Source organism: Scardinius erythrophthalmus (genome assembly GCF_964197995.2).
Source record: "Scardinius erythrophthalmus genome assembly, chromosome: 21".
Classification (NCBI taxonomy): Eukaryota; Metazoa; Chordata; class Actinopteri; order Cypriniformes; family Leuciscidae; genus Scardinius; species Scardinius erythrophthalmus.
In genome coordinates, this window is record NC_138241.1 from 23911164 (window position 1) to 23931543 (window position 20380).

Here is a 20380-nt window from a genome sequence, read left to right on the forward strand (position 1 = left end):
TGTCTCAGTCTCACGCACGCTGCACGTGAGTTAACCACTCCTACTTATTTACATGTCGCGGTATACACGTAATAAAAAAATCTGTTACGGTTGACATTTTCTTCCGCGGTAACGATATATACCGTCATACCGCCCAGCCCTACTTATGTGGTAAATAAAGTTATGCTAGCTTATTTAGCATCTAACTTATCAGCTTGCTATCCACTGAATACATTTGTATGTGATTTTTGCAATTTAAACATTTAATAAATATATTTCCCCATAATATCATCAAAACTTACTTCACTTTGTTTAGTCCACAGGCTCAAATGTGTGCCTTCAATAGTCTTGTTCTTTGGGCTTCTGTACATGTGATGGAGGCGTGCACAGTGCCAGTAGGGGGCGGTCTCAATAGCCATGCAGTAAGCAGTGTGCTATGTGCATGTGATTGAGGAATGACATGGATATTCAAGTGTATTTGAATGGCATCTGTTTGTTTTAGTCAAGATTATGCTAAAATATACTTTCCTCAACTATATTTAAGTTCCCTATGAAGAGCCAACCCTCAACTTTGAAAATTCCCAGTTTATTCCCATAAATTCCTGTTAATTCCCTTAAATTCCCATTAATTCCCATGGAAAGTTTCCATCTTTGAAAATTCCCAGAATTTTGCAACCCTAATTCCAAGCCTTTATTTTTTAAACCACTGACAAATGCGAAAACATATGAAACCATTCACACACTAACTCCTCCCTATCCAAATTAAAGAGGTGTTTACAGACAATGTATTCAATCAGAATTGATCATATGCCATTTTTCCATCCCCAACATTCAAACATCTTAAAAAAAAAACATATTTTATACAAGAGCAGAAGACATTTTTTTTCTCATACACAACTTAAGCATGCTGCACAAATGTTTCTCATGCTAGAGGGAGGAAGAAAGGCTGCATTGAAAATACGCCAGATAGACAGACAAAGAAACCGAGAGCAAGAGAGACTGAGATTCTATATCAGGGGTTTTCCTGCATTTTTTGGAATAATATCTGAAATAATCTGTGTTTTTGTGCAGGAATCACTAAATGCGTTTCCTAACTCAACCACAGAGTGTATGACTGGATAATGCAAAGCTTACTTGTAAAGAATACTTTGTGAACACACAATGTACAATGTACAGACCTGAGTGACCCATTTGAACTCTACCGATAATTTTATACTTTAAAAACACTATGGAAGAAATCAAACATTTCAACTGAACATTCTGAACTACAATGATGAAAGAGTAAGAACTATGCCAATTACTGTAGTAACATCTGTGGTAACTGTGTCTAAATTCATATTAAATAATCAGTCATGGCAAATGAGGAAGACTTCTTTATTTTTATGATAATGCCAGTTATAGTTATAGATTAAGTTTGTAGTTTAGATAATCAGGAGGATGAATATAAATAAGGTAGAAGTCAGTGTCAAATTTAGTGTCAAATTCATAAGGTTCCAGATGCTTAGATCAATAAAAAATTATTAATCAACTGCAATTATTAACAGTATCAACTAACAACCCAGTATATAAACCTACCAGACACAAAAAATGCACAGAAACATTTAATATTTCCATGTCAGGCTGGATGGACATACAGCTATGTTCAACATTAAATCCACAAATATAAAGTGGAGAATGAACTTAGTATTGGAGAGCATGTGAAGCTTTCATGCACTGTCATGGTGTGTGCAGACGCTTAGCATGCCTTATTGAGCCATGGAGAAAGCTATGCTTTTCCAAGGCCCCTCTCCGGCTTGTTCTCTCAGCCCTCCTCCTTCTTTAAAGGTGGGTGTATGAAATATTAATGCTGCAGTACAACTGGCTGTAGGAGAGCGGCCTCTCTCTTAATGTGTGTGCGTGTGTGTTAGAGAGACAGCCGGCTAACTCTGGCATTGCTGCTGTTCCAGAGACACCCGATCTCTACAAGCCCAACCGGCTGGGGCCTTCGCTGCTACTGCTGATCATTTGAGAGTAAATACTCGAGAACACTGACTCAATATCAGCACTTTATTATAATGGCATTTAGATAACCGAACACCAAGTATAAGCAGATCTCAAATGCTACTTGTATGTGTCAGGATATGCATATTCTTTCAAATGTTAAAAGTCTAAATGACTGGATCTTTCTTGACTTCATCAAAGATAATTGATGAAATATGCTTATGAATGAACACTGGAATTAGAGCAACTTGTATCAGCAGTCTTACTTTGACGATGAGAGAATCAACCAAATTTCTCAAATAGGGTGAGCAGACGTACTGAAAATTTTGGGACAGTCATGAAATCTAAGCTGTTGTCCCGAATCCGGCCCTAATTGTCCCGAAAATATTTGTCTTGAGTAGTTATTGTCTGATAAAACATCAAAAACTGTCGTCCTGCAGCCAGCCCCCGCCGGCTGCTCACTGGCTGAATCATCTTTTCTTGTTTCTTTTTTTGAAGTTCTACAAAGATACCGTAGGCGCGAATTTAGATATGCATTGATAAGCAAATTTTCATTCATTCGTTTTGTTGACATGGCTGGTGTACCGGAACTCCGCTAAAAAGCAAAAACGTCTCTACAGGTGAAATACAGGGGGAAACGTCCCGCCCCCGTTACGATAGTCACTATGTCAGATTATGCAATTTTGACAGCTAAATTCTTGTGTCGTCAACAAGAAACATTTCAGACTTTCCTCTATTACATAATTCCCCTAGTCTCTCTTTTGTTTTTGGCTAATCTGTCCCTAAAAAATTAACACAAAATACACATGAAAAACACCTGGACTAACCATTACTATTGTAAAAGGGAACTGCATGATAACAAACAAATCTGGTGATGATCAAACTATGTTGACAACATATATAACACAGCAATACAACAAGATGCAGGCCACAGGTTATACAGTTCTTAAGGGGAATTTTGACATCTCTCTAGAGGTTTAGAATTCAAAATCCCCAGGTCGTCAGTGTGCCTGACGCTTCAGAGTTCAATACAGTGAATGTGCTTCCTGCACATTATAATGAAAAGCAGGTCACTGCCCCAGGCACTGGCAGTTCATTTACACAGAATTCAATGCAAATGCATTTGAGCAATTCAGTAACACTGGACTCATAATTTATAGCACATTAAAACATTAAAGACTGGCAGAAAATGTTCTTTAACCATGTTATGGATTTAAGTCTTCCATGGGAAGCTTATTCAGGCTTGGCCTAAGCACACGTTAAAGGAATACAAAACAGACAGTGGAATTACAGTCAAGAAGAGTGCTTAATGAAACTATAAGCTCTACTTGCTCCTAACTGGCGAACGTTATCTCCATGAATAGGCTCTGTTACACAGGATACTGCCTTTATCCATGCAAGCTACACACTGCAGCTAAATACAGTTGTAACCTCTCTTCTGTTTGCTTAATCCCGCTCTGAAAACACAGAGTTTGGTTACTTATGAGTGTGACTGACAACAGTATTCTACAACCAAATTAACTTCTGAGTGGCAGTCAATGGAGAAAGATGCTTTTGCATCCGTTTTCAGTTTAAAAACAATTCACTATCCACTGCTATTGTATAAGAAAATGTCAAAATGTCTTTTTTGTGTGCATTTGTAACGGCATGAGGCTGAGTAAATAATTACATAATAGTCATTTACGGTGAACTCTCTCTTTAAAATCAAATATTGCGTAAAAAAAGGTTCGACAACATAAATATTTTTTAAAAATAACAATTGCTGGAAAGCATATCAATTTGTCAAAAATGACCTCTAATGAGGTGATGAGTATGAACTCTCAGCTCTCTGACCCAACAAAGCACTGTACAAGCACATACCCTAATCTGGATTATCAACTAAATTAGATGTGTCTCTAATCCGCAATTGCCAAACTCTTGCCTTAACCACTTGATTGCAGCCCGGGAGGACACACAAACCAGTATGTCTTCCTTAACTGTACTGATCTTATTGTGAAAGAATCATTCAAGTATATGTTTTTTTTTTGTGTGTTTTTTTTACCTTGTAATCTTTAATCAAAATCGACAGACTTCTCTCTGGTGAATCTGCATAGAACCAATCACCAGTGATCACCGCAAGATGAATACTGGTTAGATGAGATAGGTCTGACTGCAGAACCGCAGAACCATATGTCATAGCAGTGTGAGGACGACAGCGCCAGCCTAACAGTCTGATGCCGGAACCGCATACCATACATATCCACCTTACATATACCATACCTAAACCTACCCATCTCCACCCACTGACCCCTAAACCCACCCATCTCCACCCCCTGATCCCTAAACCCACCCCTAAACCTACCAATCTCCACCCCCTGATCCCTAAACCCACCCCTAAACCTACCCATCTCCACCCTCTGATCCCTAAACCCACCCCTAAACCTAGCCATCTCCACCCCCTGATCCCTAAACCCACCCCTAAACCTACCCATCTCCACCCCTTAGATGCTTTTACCCCGCCCACTTCTGGCATCAGACTGTTAGGCTGGCGCTGTCATCCTCACACTGCTATGATGTATGGTTCTGCGGTTCTGCAGTTGGTTAATATTGGAGTTAGATAGGTGGTCCGAGATGCTCTGATGTCATGCTTGCTGAAAAAACTCTTGCGAAAGGAAGGCATAGTGCAGGATTGTGCAGTCGGAACCGTTGCTCTCCACAAACTGCACTGATCAAAAGCTCGGTGGGAAACGACATGCTAACGACGCTTTCTACTCAGTGGTTTAAACAAACATGGTGTCTTGCTCCATTTCTAAAATGTTTGATTTTAAAACTCCGATATCACATTTTTATGTGTATAAAAAATGTGTGAATATTCCCAAACCCTCAAGTCATGATTGTTGTCATATTTCTAAAATAAATCTAAAATACATGTCTATATTGAAGTAAAAATGGATGGAAAACACATCTTTCGGATGGAATTAAATAACAAGAAGCGGTAACACTTTATTTTACTTGTTACACATGTTACATACTTACTGTGATAATGACTACAAATCATCATTACATGTAATTAACCCTAAACCACAAGTATTATGGGTGTCTTGTTCATCACATTTACTTTCATATAAAAACAAGAGAACTTAAATTACATCAAATTTATTAGCAACCCAGCACATGAGCGTGAATCACGAGATATCCGCCTTAGTCGCATAGGTGTCTGATGCACAACATAGAGAGAAGTGTCTGACTTGTCTGCACTTATTCACTCCTCCCCTCAATACACCCGCCTACTCTCATCTGAATTCCAGGCGAGGCCATCTCAAACAAGTCTATTTAGTCCAGTGGTTCCCAACCCTGGTCCTGGAGTACCCCTAACTCTGCAAATTTTGTATGTCTCCCTAATTAAACAAACCTGATTCAACTCATCAGCTCGTAAGTAGACGAGCTACTTCAAAATCTGAAGGGTACTCCCCAATTAGAAGTCTGCATCCTAGTGAGAGTGGAGTTTGATGACGAGATATTATGCAGCCTTCAAAGTAAGAAGCACCTCACAATGGTTGTGTCAGATTAGAGAAACATCCAAAATGTGAACTTATTGGGGTTCTCCAGAACCAGGGTTGGAAACCACTGATTTAGTCAGCTTAAACCCTGCTCACATCTCAAAGCACAATCAACAATCAGTGAATTGATGTCCCGTCATAAGAAAGATCCGTCTTTACTTTTGTTTCATAACAACTTTAAAAGAACATTCATTCAATAATTTTCTAGCTGCAAATGATAGAGGTGTGTTTTGACCAGGCCAATTTTTCCTTTGAATTCGTGCGATCTGGTGTTTCACATAAGGGTGAAAAAGTTCCCACCACAGATTTTCACAGATGTTCAATCTGATCCCTTGAATTTGCCACACTGACCAACAGAAAAATGCTTGACTTAAAAGTGACTCCTGTGTGAGCTGTGCTTCATGAATTGCTACAATAATGACAACGGACATTATTTTTTTCCCCTAATGTGACTGCACTTGGTCCCACTTTATATAAAGTGGCTTTAAGTACTATGTACTTACATTGGAATTAATAATTTGATACAATGGACTTTTTGTATACATGCATGTTTTTACATTGTACTTTTATTTTGAAAATACCTGCATGTAGGGGTGGGCGGTACACCGGTGTCATAGTCATCACCGGTGTGACATTGCGCCACGACATGGATTTTCTAATACCGTCAATACCGTAATAAATCAATTATGTTCCTTGAACGGCTGCATTTACATCAATAATATCTAATTCTAAATAACAGGGCTGACTTCTAATGGATTCGACGATTCGATTCGGAGAGGTCTGATTCGACTATGAACCTCATAGTCGAATACATGGGCGTCAGTTTGGTTTGAAATGTGCTGGGGACAGAGACGCATTCGCATTTTCAGAAGGGCTGGGTACATTTTTATTTATTTTTTCGCTTTCGCGCAGGTCATGTTTTGAAAGACGATGTCCTGTAGCTTACTAATGTAAATAAATAAAAATGTATTCAAAAATCTGCTTCACATTTTCAGCAGGGCTGTGGAGCGGCTGTGGGTTGACTCCACACGGTTCTCATGTGCGTTAAAAAGCTTTACGTGGTTTAATGTAAACAACGATTACCAAATTTCCCTCTCATATTGCTCCTCATAACCACTGAAAATGGTAAAAAAAAATCGAACCCGGAGTCCAATTATTATGGACGTTATCTGATATTAAGCGTTTCTGCTTCACATTTTCAGCAGGGCTGCGGAGCGGCTGTGAGTTGACTCCACGCGGTTCTCATGTGCGAGTTGACTCCACGCGGTTCTCATGTGCGTTACGTGGTTTAATGTACCTAAACAACCATCACCAAATTTCTCTCTCATATTGCTCCTCATGTTTATGAAATGTTATGATATATGTGTGATATATATGTGTTTTAGCTCTTTTGTTTGAAATGGAAAAAATCTAGCTGCTATCTAAAAAAAAAAGAAAAAAAAAAGGTTCGACTATCAGTCGACTACGGCAAAATCTAACGAATCAGATTCGACTATGAAAATCCTTAGTCGAAAACAGCCCTAGTTATTACACTGCTAATTTTTGTTTTGTTGTACACTGTTAAGTAAGATCTTTAGGTTTTTTGCAAAATAAATGTTGAGAATGCATAATACTCTCCCATGTCTCTTTTTGATAAGGATACCTACCATTTACTTATTATATTATAAAAATATTAACTTTATTCACATACTAAAGAGAGACAGGACAGGCTAAAAAGTTATACCGTGATATTATACCGTCACCGTTCAAAAGATGAAAAATACCGTGATATTAATTTTAGGTCATATCGCCCACCCCTACCTGCATGTAATTACAGCTGTAATTAATTTATGTAATTAGATTTTTAATTACACTGTTGACCCTTCCCTGACACCTTAACCCACCCTTAAACCCACCCATACCACCACACCTGTCCTAACCTTACCCGTATCACACCTTAATAGCAGCACAAGTGTTTTACAATACAACCTGAACACAAATAAGTACATTGTACTTATTTTTCGATGCAAGTACATAGTACTTAAAGCCACTTAATACATATAATGTAAAGTAACATAGCCTACTTTAATGCATACTTTTAATACCTTGACCTTCTTTGTGTGTTCAAGCCTTTCTTAAGGGGTCATAATTGACTGTCTATTATTATCATCGCAGTAATCATTCCATAAAAAATATTTTAGCTTTGGAAGTTGCAACAGACTGCATCAGCAGCTTGCACTGTTCATTTCTATTTTTAGCCCTTTATTTATTAGAGAAAAAACCCTCTGAAAGCCAGAGCCACTGGTAACCAAATAGAAAATAGAGAAAACTCTTTAATCTTTAGTTAATACAAATCTAGCAGGAATACTGTACAAAACATCAAGTAGCCTACTGTCCTACGTTATATGACCGAACAATGCAGCAGCATGTCTCAACGGCTTCAGAAAACAGTTATATAATAACACCAAAACAAAACAAAAATGCATAGCTTACTGGGGTCGATTACAGAAAACTATCAACACGCAGCAATCATAAGAATATCGCGTGGCTTCCTCGTTTAAGACATTAACTATTTTGCATCCAGAGAATGGGCTTCTACAGCTGGCAACTTGTGTTTACATATATGGCAAGTTTGTAGACTTAGGCTATAGCCTACTACTGTATGCAAACAGGTCACTGCTGTTGGGGTCAGTAGGCTACATGCAAGTCAAGAACGACCCACATCAAAAATGACCAGTCAAAACACACGACTTTATGTTGATAATTCAGTAGGAACGTCAACTCACCCTTCTGAAGGACTTGTACGATCCGGTTAAATGAGTGTAAATTACTGAGTGCTCAGCGGATTTATTCTCGAATGCGTTTACATTGTATCAGTGCTTTCTGCATGCATCGCTAGTCGACATGAATTCACATGGCACTTTTTAAGCGTCCCGTGCCTCATCAGCCTGAGAAAAAAAGTAAACAGTTGCACATACGAGAGTCAGACTTCACAGTGCCCCCCAAAAGTAGTAGTAGGCAGGTTGCCTTTCGGTGACTCTGCGCGTGGCCGCAGTTGCAAGACATTGGATTTGACTGATAGGTTGTTCTGTAGGTCGAGGCGGAATCCCAGTTCGTATGTCCCGCCCCCTCTGGTAGAATCAACCAATCAAAATGCAGAACAAGGCTGCTGTTCGACATGTTATTTAAAGAGCCTAACAGTCAAGTAATGTGGTATTTACAGCACGATGAAAAAGTGACGGCGCAAAATGTGAGCTCACAAATCAGTCTAAAAGTCGTGTCACACTGACAAATTATGAATGGGGAGCATATCCGAACTTTAAAATGTATATTTAAAATATATAATACGTATGATACGTCGCTGCAATACCTACTGTAGGCTACTTGAAGCGTCAGTGGTAATTTCTAGCGTAGGCTACTTTAGATGGCCAGAGTTGAGTTCTTTAAGTGGCGGAACTGAGAAAAGGCGACAGCATGCTCTGGCAAGATGCCCACCGACAGCTTGGCTCAATCTTTTTTGTTACATGTTCAATCTCTGCTGCATAACAGGAAATGGAGTGTTCAAAAAAGCCTGCCACTGCGGAAAATGGGCATTAACTAAAATGAAGGGAGAAAAAGCAGGGAAAGTGGTGAAAAATGTGTTTTCTCTCACATGCTTGTTCTTCAGTGAATTCACCGGTAAAGGAAAATATGGTGTGTTTACTTCTAATGTTTGACTAAATGGGACAAAGAGCCAAGAAAGTCTACCTACATGTGTGTGTGTGTGTGTGTGTGTGTGTGTGTGTGCCACAGCTGATGGAGCGTGTCTGATGGAATAAGTGCAAACAGTCATTAATCTTGGGAGTCTGACATTTGATTTCAGGTTTTCAGGGTAAAGCTTGCTGCCCTGACATGCTCATTATCTGTTAACCATAACCTCCCTATTAGATTGTAGGCCTCTTAAAAAAATTATGATAATATCAAGTATAGGTAAGTGTAATGTTATAATTCTCATTGAGTTAAGTCACTTCATAAATGGCCATTAACATGATTAACATTACTTTTATAAGAATAAATAGTGAAGAAGAACAAAAAGGTTTTTTTTTTCTGTGTAGCATATCATATAATATTACAAGATTCTTTTCAAATATTAGAATAAGCAGCAATGGTCAGTAGTGCCTGATGGTTTGCAATCACTCAAACAGAGAAAGGACTTTATTAAACAAAATAATGCCATCTGGTGGTTTGAGAATATTATTACAGTCTTGAGGAGTTACGTCACTCTTTCTTATTTAAACATAGGATTATGTTGCCTGTCTATTCACTTATATCTATTTTTTTGACAACCAAAATGCAGCTTTGAAACACAATTTAATATTTCAGGAGATATTTCTTAAAGTAGACTATAATCTTGCTTATAATGTAGGCCTACATATAACTGTGAACATAAAATAGACCTATATAAGTATAGGGAATACTTTACAATAAGGTCTCATTTGTTAACATTAGTTGTCAACTAACAATGAGAATTAAACATGTTACCGTATTTATTAATCTTTGTTAATGTTAGCTAATAAAAATCCAGCTGTTCATTGTTTCTTCATGTTAGTTCACTGTGCATTAAATAAATAAATTCACTGTTTAAATAAATAAAGTTCACTGTGCATTAAATAAATAAAACTTTTTTTTTTAAATAATATCTTAGTAAATGTTGAAATTAACATTAGCCAAGATTAATAAATGTTGTAAATGTATTAATTTGTTCATGTTAACTAGTTAATAATAACTAACCATATTGTATGGTGTTACCAAAGTATGTTTATTTTTAACATTGCTAAATTACATATGGAAGCCATATTTTGGGATGGAAGTCAATTCTAATCCAATTGTTCTACATAAAACAGTTCAACCTTGCACAGAAAGCAGAGGGGAGACTTTTTGTAAACTATAGGAGGGGGTCGCAGACCTCATCTTTCTTTGGCATGACAGCAGATGAAGGATGTGGTCTGATTTTACATCAAATCAGATGTTTGTTGTATTATACAACCCATTTCTTGTTGTATTATACTCTATTGCTTTATTGTATTACTTTTGCAATACTTTTTAACAATATTATACCTTTTATGCAAGCTACTTCTGAAGATTATTTTCAGTGTACAAGACATATTGGGGCTTAAAATCTTCACAGTCTTGTTCTGTCCAAGCCTCCTCACAGTGGGGTTCAGTATATTATAGCAAAGACTGGAGAGCAAACTCAGCTTCCTGTGCTCCTGGTTTGGCAGCTGTGAAATGTTATTTTTGGAACAGAATAGTTGAGGTTCAGGGGAAAGCAACTACAGACGGCTAAAAAAGTATTTACATCTTAGGCTCTTTAACTTGGGGAAAATCTTTACACAAAAATGTGTAGATTCTATAACAATAAAAAAGTGGACACTATGTCTTATTATAGTCATTGTCCTTAACCCATAAACAGAAATATAGTATGTTTATTTTATAAATCCATGTTTTTTGACCTGTCCCTGGAAAGATAATAGATAGATAGATAGATAGATAGATAGATAGATAGATAGATAGATAGATAGATAGATAGATAGATAGATAGATAGATAGATAGATAGATAGATAGATAGATAGATAGATAGATAGATAGATAGATAGATAGATAGATAGATACACTCTCAGAAAATAAAGTACATAATTGTATACCTTTAGGGGTACAATGGCTTGTCACTGGGGCTGTACCCTCAAGGGTACAATATATTGTACCTTAACCTTTAAAAGAAACGGTACATATATGTACCTTTTAATGCTTTTTTACCCTCAAAAAAGTACATATATGTCCAATAATAAGCCCTATGGGGTATGTTAGTGTAGATTGTACCTTGGAGGACAGAAATGGACTCCTACTGTACCCCTATTTCTGACAGTGTAGATAGATAGATAGATAGATAGATAGATAGATAGATAGATAGATAGATAGATAGATAGATAGATAGATAGATAGATAGATAGATAAACCCTTTGCCTTGTTGCAATTTATTAGCACACAAAATGGAAAAAGCATATGAAATAACCCAATAATAACAATAATACCAACAACAACAATAATTTTAATACATTGCACTGATTCAGAAACCCTTTGCCTTGTTGCAATTTATTAGCACACAAAATGGAAAAAGCACACAAATATGAAATCACCCAATAATAATAATAATAATAATAGGCTAATAATAATAAATCATTGATTTATTTTTTGATATCAGCAACCCTTTGCCTTGTTGCATCATTTCATCGTGGTCCAGGAGTGCGCATGCCCCGAGTCTTCATCTTTGAAAGACCCCTCGCCATTGGTGGATCAGCACATGTCTATAAGTGCCGGCCGGTTTTTACAAGCGCTATCCACTCCGCTCCGTTCCAAGCGCGCGCACGCTGCTGATGAGAAGAGCCTGTTCCTCTTATAAACGGGTGGAAATACTGAGCGTGAAGAGAAAATCATGGAGGAGAAGAAGAGCGAAATCAATGGGCACGCCGGGAACAAAAGCCCGTTGCCAGCGGTCCCAATTAAATCAAAAAAGAAAAGCTTTAAAGACAGGTTGATGGGCTTCCTCAAAAGAAATCTCTTAGTGATCCTGACGGTGTCCGGGGTTCTGGTGGGCGTAGGGCTCGGGATGATGGTCCGGAACATGAACCTAACCCGAGCGCAGATGACTTATTTCGCCTTCCCCGGGGAGATGCTGCTGAGGATGCTCAAGATGATCATCCTTCCTTTAGTGGTTTGCAGTTTGATTTCTGGCGCTGCGAGTCTGGACACGCGCTCGCTGGGAAAGCTCGGAGGGATCGCCGTGTCTTACTTTCTGGTGACCACTCTGATAGCTTCATCCATCGGGGTTGCGCTCGCCTTCATCATCAAACCCGGCGTGGGAGCCGGAGCGCTGAACAGCAACAACTTGGGGCTGGAAGGCTTGAGCTCCAACAAAGAGACAGCGGATTCGTTTTTAGACCTGGCAAGGTATCATTTTGGTTATGAAAATTACTGATAATAATATATAGTAAAAATTGGTGATAAAAATATATTTCAACCTGACGTGAGAAAGAAAGCAGACGTCTATGACCGCGGTCAAGCCAGCCGTGGTTTGAAAATACACGGTCAAGCCAGCCGCCAAAAAAAAAAGCGTGTGCGCCTATTACTGTGAATACGGTAATTTCAGTAACAGCAGAGAGAACGCGCTTTCAGAGCGCTTGAGTTGCCCAGATCTCTCTCTCTCTCTCTCTCTCTCTCTCTCTCTCTCTCTCTCTCTCTCTCTCTCTCTCTCTCTCTCTCTCTCTATCCTTTTTCTTTATTTTTTCTCTCTCTCTTTCTTTTTTCTATCTTTTTCTTCTTCTTTATCTATCTATCTATCTATCTATCTATCTATCTATCTATCTATCTATCTATCTATCTATCTATCTATCTATCTATCTATCTTTTTTCTTTCTTCTCTCTCTCTCTCTCTTTCTTTCTTTTTTTCTTTTTTTCTATCTTTTTCTTCTTCTTTATCTATCTATCTATCTATCTATCTATCTATCTATCTATCTATCTATCTATCTATCTATCTATCTATCTATCTATCTATCTATCTTTTTTCTTTCTTCTCTCTCTCTCTCTTTCTTTCTTTTTTTCTTTTTTTCTATCTTTTTCTTCTTCTTTATCTATCTATCTATCTATCTATCTATCTATCTATCTATCTATCTATCTATCTATCTATCTATCTATCTATCTATCTGTGAGAGACTATATAAGATGCCATATTTCGAGAGTTTTTGTACTTTGTTATCCTTTTAATATACATGTTGTCATTGCAAGTTGTGTATTTCTTTGACTAATGTTTTTTATTTTTCTTTGTAGGTCATATCTAGAGAATTTTATGTAGAGGTTTACAACATAATTATTTGCAAAAAAGCAGTAAAATAAAGTATACATTCTTTCTAAATACATCTTTTGGTTTTTGTTTTCATATATATTTTTTACTACATTAAAAGTTTCTGGAATTCAATGTCCCACCTAGTATGCACACCTCATTTAAAACCATTTTACTGCAGCATTTTGGAGATACGTCAATTTATTCGACTTTGGAGGCCTATAAAGTCCACATTTCTAATAAGTAGAAAAAATGAATGGTCAGTTTTTATAGGGGACATCCCATACAGTATGCAAACCTCATATGTAACAATTTTTACTGCAGCGTTTTGGAGATATGTCACATTTTTACTAATTCAGAGGCCTATAAACACCTCATTTCTAATAAGTAGAAAAAACTAATGGCCATTTCTTATAGGGGACGTCCCATACAGTATGCACACCTCATATCAAAACATTTTACTGTAGCATTTTGGAGATATGTCACATTTTACCATTTTATAGGCCTATAAAGACCTCATTTCTAATAAGTAGAAAAAACTAATGGCCATTTCTTATAGGGGATGTCCCATACAGTATGCACACCTCATATCAAAACATTTTACTGTAGCATTTTGGAGATATGTAACATTTTACTATTTTAGAGGCCTATAAAGACTTCATTTCTAATGAGTAGAAAAAACTAATGGCCATTTCTTATAGGGGACGTCCCATACAGTATACACGCCTCATTTCAAAACATTTTACTGCAGCATTTTGGAGTTATGTCACATTTTGCTACTTTAGAGGCCTATAAACACCTCATTTCTAATAAGTAGAAAAAACGAATGGCCATTTCTTATAGGGGACGTCCCATACAGTATGTACACCTCATATCAAAACATTTTACTGTAGCATTTTGGAGATATGTCACATTTTACTATTTTAGAGGTCTATTAAGACCTCATTAGTAAAAAGTAGAAACAACTAATGGCCATTTCTTATAGGGGACGTCCCATACAATATGCAAAACTCATATCAAAGCATTTTACTGCAGCATTTTGGAGTTATGTCACTACTTTAGAGGCCTATAAAGTTCTCATTTCTAAAAAGTAGAAAAAACTGATGGCCATTTCTTATAGGGGACGTCCCATACAGTATACACGCCTCATATCAAAACATTTTACTGTAGCATTTTGGAGTCATGTCACATTTTGCTACTTTAGAGGCCTGTAAAGACCTAATTTCTAATAAGTAGAAAAAACTAATGGTCAGTTCTTATAGGGGACGTCCCATACAGTATGCACACCTCATATCAACACATTTTACTGCAGCATTTTGGAGTTTTGTCACATTTTACTACTTCAGAGGCCTATAAACACCTCATTTCTAATAAGTAGAAAAAACTAATGGTCAGTTCTTATAGGGGACGTCCCATACAGTATTGTACACCTCATATCAAAACATTTTACTGTATCATTTTGGAGATATGTCACATTTTACTATTTTAGAGGCCTATAAAGACCTAATTTCTAATAAGTAGAAAAAACTAATGGCCATTTCTTACAGGGGACGTCCCATACAGTATGCACACCTCAAATCAAAGCATTTTACTGCAGCATTTTGGAGTTTTGTCACATTTTACTACTTCAGAGGCCTATAAAGACCTTATTTCTAATAAGTAGAAAAAACTAATGGCCATTTCTTATAGGGGACGTCCCATACAGTATGCACACCTCATATCAATACATTTTACTGCAGCATTTTGGAGTTTTGTAACATTTTACTACTTTAGAGGCCTATAAATAACTTATTTCTAATAAGTAGACCACAGCCAGGACTGCCTCCCACGGCGGCGGTGCAGGAGGCAGTAGCCATGGAGTGAAGAGTCCAGACGCCACCATGGGGACTGCCGGTGGTGACGACAGTGATGGATGTAGAGCACACCGCGTAGCCAGAGAAGCCATGAGGCAGTGAGACACAAAGACCTATGCGACCGTAGCTGGGCCGCAGCGACGACCCCCTGAGGTGGAAGCAGGGATCCTGAGGTTAGAGGCTGAGCTGGAGCGACCATATGTGAAGGTGGAGCCTGAGGGAGTGTGGGGCTAGCCAAAGCTGAAGAGGTGGAGGGCCACAGGGCAACAAATGGGTCACAAGTCCATGGCAAAAGTGGTGCGATGACCAACCCAAGTGGAGCCGACGTGCCGAGGGAGCCCGGCGAGGCCGAATGGCCAATGGTCCACGTTGGAGTCGAGGGTGGTAAGAGCACAGGAGCCAGGGCGACGGGTAGAGGTGGAGAGGAGGCGGTGCACTCAGAGGCTGGAGGCGGAGCCACAGTCTCCACACTCCCAGGAGGAGATGGCTCCCAGCAGGCCCAAGATGTAGCCGTGCCACTGAGAGGAGGCTGAGATGCACTGCGGGACAAATGGGAGGAGGAGATGACTGGGTGGCAGGAGTGTCTTGGGACTGCAGAAACATACAGATACTGAGGAAACATACACATTTATTACAAGTGGTTTGGAGAGGTGGTGGGAGAGGGAGGTTGGACGGGACAATTGAATTCATTCTCGCTGCTTTCGGTGGGTTCATGCTGCTGATCCTCACAGTCTGGGTGATCTTGGCTGGGAACTGGGTTGTGAGTGGGACTGGCGTTGTTGTCCACAGTTACGACGGTGAATGGCGTCACAAGCATTCAAAAGATGCCAGCAACCACTCTACAAATTCTGAATTTCTACTTATTTAAAATGAGGTCTTTATAAGCCTCTGAAGTAGTAAAATGTGACATAACTCCAAAATGCTGCAGTAAAATGTTTTGATATGAGGTATGCACACTATATGGGACGTCCCCTATTAGAACTGACCATTCGTTTTTTCTACTTATTAGAAATGAGGTCTTTCTAGGCCTCTGAAGTAGTAAAATGTGACAAAACTCCAAAATGCTGCAGTAAAATGCTTTGATATGAGGTATGCATACCGTATGGGACATCCCCAATAATATCTGACCGTTAGTTTTTTCTACTTATTAGAAATGAGGTCTTTATAGGCCTATGAAGTAGTAAAATGTGACATAACTCCAAAACGCTACAGTAAAATGCTTTGATATGAGGTGTGCATACCGTATGGGACGTCCCCAATAAGATCTGACCGTTAGTTGTTTCTACTTATTAGAAATAAGGTCTTTATAGGCCTCTGAAGTAGTAAAATGTGATATAACTCCAAAACGCTACAGTAAAATGCTTTGATATGAGGTGTGCATACCGTATGGGACGTCCCCAATAAGATCTGACCGTTAGTTTTTTCTACTTATAAGAAATGAGGTCTTTATAGGCCTCTGAAGTAGTAAAATGTGAAGTAACTCCAAATTGCTGCCGTAAAATGTTTTGATATGAGGCGTGCATACTGTATGGGACTCCCCTATAAGAAATGGACATTATTTTTTTCTACTTATTAGAAATGAGGTCTTTCTAGGCCTCTAAAGTAGTAAAATGTGACAAAAATCCAAAATGCTGTAGTAAAATGTTTTGATATGATTTGTGTGCATACTGTATGGGATGTCCCCTATAAGAACTGACCATTAGTTTTTTCTACTTATTAGAAATGAGGTCTTTATAGGCCTCTGAAGTAGTAAAATGTGAAGTTACTCCAAAATGCTGCAGTAAAATGTTTTGATATGAGGTGTGTATACTGTATGGGACGTCCCCTGTAAAAACTGACCATTAGTTTTTTCTACTTATTAGAAAAGAGGGTTTTATAGGCCTCTAAAGTAGTAAAATATGACAAAACTCCAAAATGCTACAGTAAAATGTTTTGATATGAGGTGTGCATACCGTATGGGACGTCCCCTATAAGAACTGACCATTAGTTTTTTCTACTTATTAGAAATGAGGTCTTTATAGGCCTCTAAAGTAGTAAAATGTGACAAAACTCCAAAACGCTACAGTAAAATGCTTTGATATGATGTGTGCATACTGTATGGGACCTCCCCTATAAGAACTGACCATTAGTTTTTTCTACTTATTAGAAATGAGGTGTTTATGGGCCTCTGAAGTTGTAAAATTTGACAAAACTCCAAAATGCTGCAGTAAAATGTTTTGATATGAGGTGTGCATACTGTATGGGATGTCCCCTATAAAAACTGACCATTAGTTTTTTCTACTTATTAGAAATTAGGTTTTTATAGGCCTCTAAAGTAGTAAAATGTGACAAAACTCCAAAACGCTACAGTAAAATGCTTTGATATGAGGTGTGCATACCGTATGGGACCTCCCCTATAAGAACTGACCATTAGTTTTTTCTACTTATTAGAAATGAGGTGTTTATGGGCCTCTGAAGTAGTAAAATGTGACAAAACTCAAAAATGCTACAGTAAAATGTTTTGATATGAGGTGTGCATACCGTATGGGACGTCCCCTATAAGAACTGACCATTAGTTTTTCTACTTATTAGAAATGAGGTCTTTATAGGCCTCTAAAGTAGTAAAATGTGACAAAACTCCAAAACGCTACTGTAAAATGCTTTGATATGAGGTGTGCATACTGTATGGGACGTCCCCTATAAGAACTGACCATTAGTTTTTTCTACTTATTAGAAATGAGGTGTTTATGGGCCTCTGAAGTTGTAAAATTTGACAAAACTCCAAAATGCTGCAGTAAAATGTTTTGATATGAGGTGTGCATACCGTATGGGACGTCCCCTGTAAAAACTGACCATTACTTTTTTCTACTTATTAGAAATGAGGTCTTTATAGGCCTCTAAAGTAGTAAAATGTGACAAAACTCCAAAACGCTACAGTAAAATGCTTTGATATAAGGTGTGCATACTGTATGGGACGTCCCCTATAAGAAAGGGCCATTACTTTTTTCTACTTATTAGAAATGAGGTCCTTATAGGCCTCTGAAGTAGTAAAATGTGAAATAACTCCAAAATGCTGCAGTAAAATATTTTGATATGAGGTGTGCATACTGTATGGGACGTCCCCTGTAAAAACTGACCATTACTTTTTTCTACTTATTAGAAATGAGGTCTTTATAGGCCTCTGAAGTAGTAAAATGTGACATATCTCCAAAATGCTACAGTAAAATGTTTTGATATGAGGTGTGCATACTATATGGGACGTCCTCTATAAGAAATGGCCATTAGTTTTTCTACTTATTAGAAATAAGGTCTTTATAGGCCTCTAAAGTAGTTAAATACAACATATCTCCAAAATGCTGCAGTAAAATGTTTTGATATGAGGTGTGAATAATGTATGGGACGTCCCCTATAAGAACTGACCATTCGTTTTTTCTACTTATTAGAAATGAGGTCTTTATAGGGCTCTGATAGTAAAATGTGACATATCTCCAAAATGCTACAGTAAAATGTTTTGATATGAGGTGTATATACTGTATGGGACGTCCCCTATAAAAAATGGCCATTAGTTTTTTCTACTTATTAGAAATTATGTCTTTATAGGCCTCTAAAGTAGTAAAATGTGACATATCTCCAAAATGATACAGTAAAATGTTTTGATATGAGGTGTACAATACTGTATGGGACGTCCCCTATAAGAACTGACCATTAGTTTTTTCTACTTATTAGAAATTAGTTTTTTTTGGCCTCTGAAGTAGTAAAATGTAACAAAACTCCAAAATGCTGCAGTAAAATGTGTTGATATGAGGTGTGCATACTGTATGGGATGTCCCCTATAAGAACTGACCATTAGTTTTTTCTTCTTTTTAGAAATAAGGTCTTTATAGGCCTCTAAAGTAGTAAAATGTGACATATCTCCAAAATGCTACAGTAAAATGGTTTGATATGAGGTATGCATACCGTATGGGACGTCCCCTATAAGAAATGGCCATTCGTTTTTTCTACTTATTAGAAATTAGGTGTTTATGGGCCTCTCAAGTAGTAAAATGTGACAAAACTCCAAAATGCTGCAGTAAAATGTTTTGATATGAGGTGTGCATACTTTATGGGATGTCCCCTATAAGAACTGACCATTATTTTTTTCTACTTATTAGAAATAAGGTCTTTATAGGCCTCTAAAGTAGTAAAATGTGACAAAACTCCAAAATGCTGCAGTAAAATGTTTTGATATGAGGTGTGCATACTGTATGGGACGTCCCCTATAAGAACTGTCCATTATTTTTTTCTACTTATTAGAAATAAGGACTTTATAGGCCTCTAAAGTAGTAAAATGTGACATATCTCCAAAATGCTACAGTAAAATGTTTTGATATGAGGTGTACATACTGTATGGGATGTCCCCTATAAAAAATGGCCATTAGTTTTTTCTACTTATTAGAAATTATGTCTTTATAGGCCTCTAAAGTAGTAAAATGTGACATAACTCCAAAATGCTGCAGTAAAATGTTTTGATATGAGGTGTGCATACTGTATGGGACGTCCCCTATAAGAACTGTCCATTATTTTTTTCTACTTATTAGAAATAAGGACTTTATAGGCCTCTAAAGTAGTAAAATGTGACATATCTCCAAAATGCTACAGTAAAATGTTTTGATATGAGGTGTACAATACTGTATGGGATGTCCCCTATAAGAACTGACCATTAGTTTTTTCTACTTATTAGAAATGAGGTGTTTATAGGCCTCTAAAGTAGTAAAATGTGACATAACTCCAAAATGCTGCAGTAAAATGTTTTGATTTGAGGTGTGCATACTGTATGGGGCGTCCCCTGTAAAAAATGGCCATTAGTTTTTTCTACTTATTAGAAATGAGGTGTTTATAGGCCTCTAAAGTAGTAAAATGTGACATATCTCCAAAATGCTGCAGTAAAATGTTTCGATATGAGGCGTACATACTCTATGGGGTGTCCCCTATAAGAAATGGCCATTAGTTTTTTCTACTTATTAGAAATGAGGTGTTTATAGGCCTCTAAAGTAGCAAAATGTGACATGACTCCAAAATGCTACAGTAAAATGTTTTGATATGAGGCGTGTATACTGTATGGGACGTCCCCTATAAGAACTGACCATCAGTTTTTTCTACTTTTTAGAAATGAGAACTTTATAGGCCTCTAAAGTAGTGACATAACTCCAAAATG

The 20380-nt window shown here is 37.6% G+C and overlaps 1 protein-coding gene across 1 annotated transcript in view; it reads left to right on the forward strand.

The window, feature by feature from the left end:
• The first annotated feature begins 11808 nt into the window (after positions 1 to 11808).
• The window catches only part of slc1a4 (solute carrier family 1 member 4), a 22965-nt gene continuing 14393 nt past the window's right edge, over positions 11809 to 20380 (forward strand). Inside the window, exon 1 of the mRNA XM_081350401.1 lies at positions 11809 to 12465. Within this exon, the coding sequence (XP_081206527.1) occupies positions 11951 to 12465 (515 nt within the window). The 5' untranslated portion in view covers positions 11809 to 11950. The remainder of the gene's footprint in view (positions 12466 to 20380) is intronic.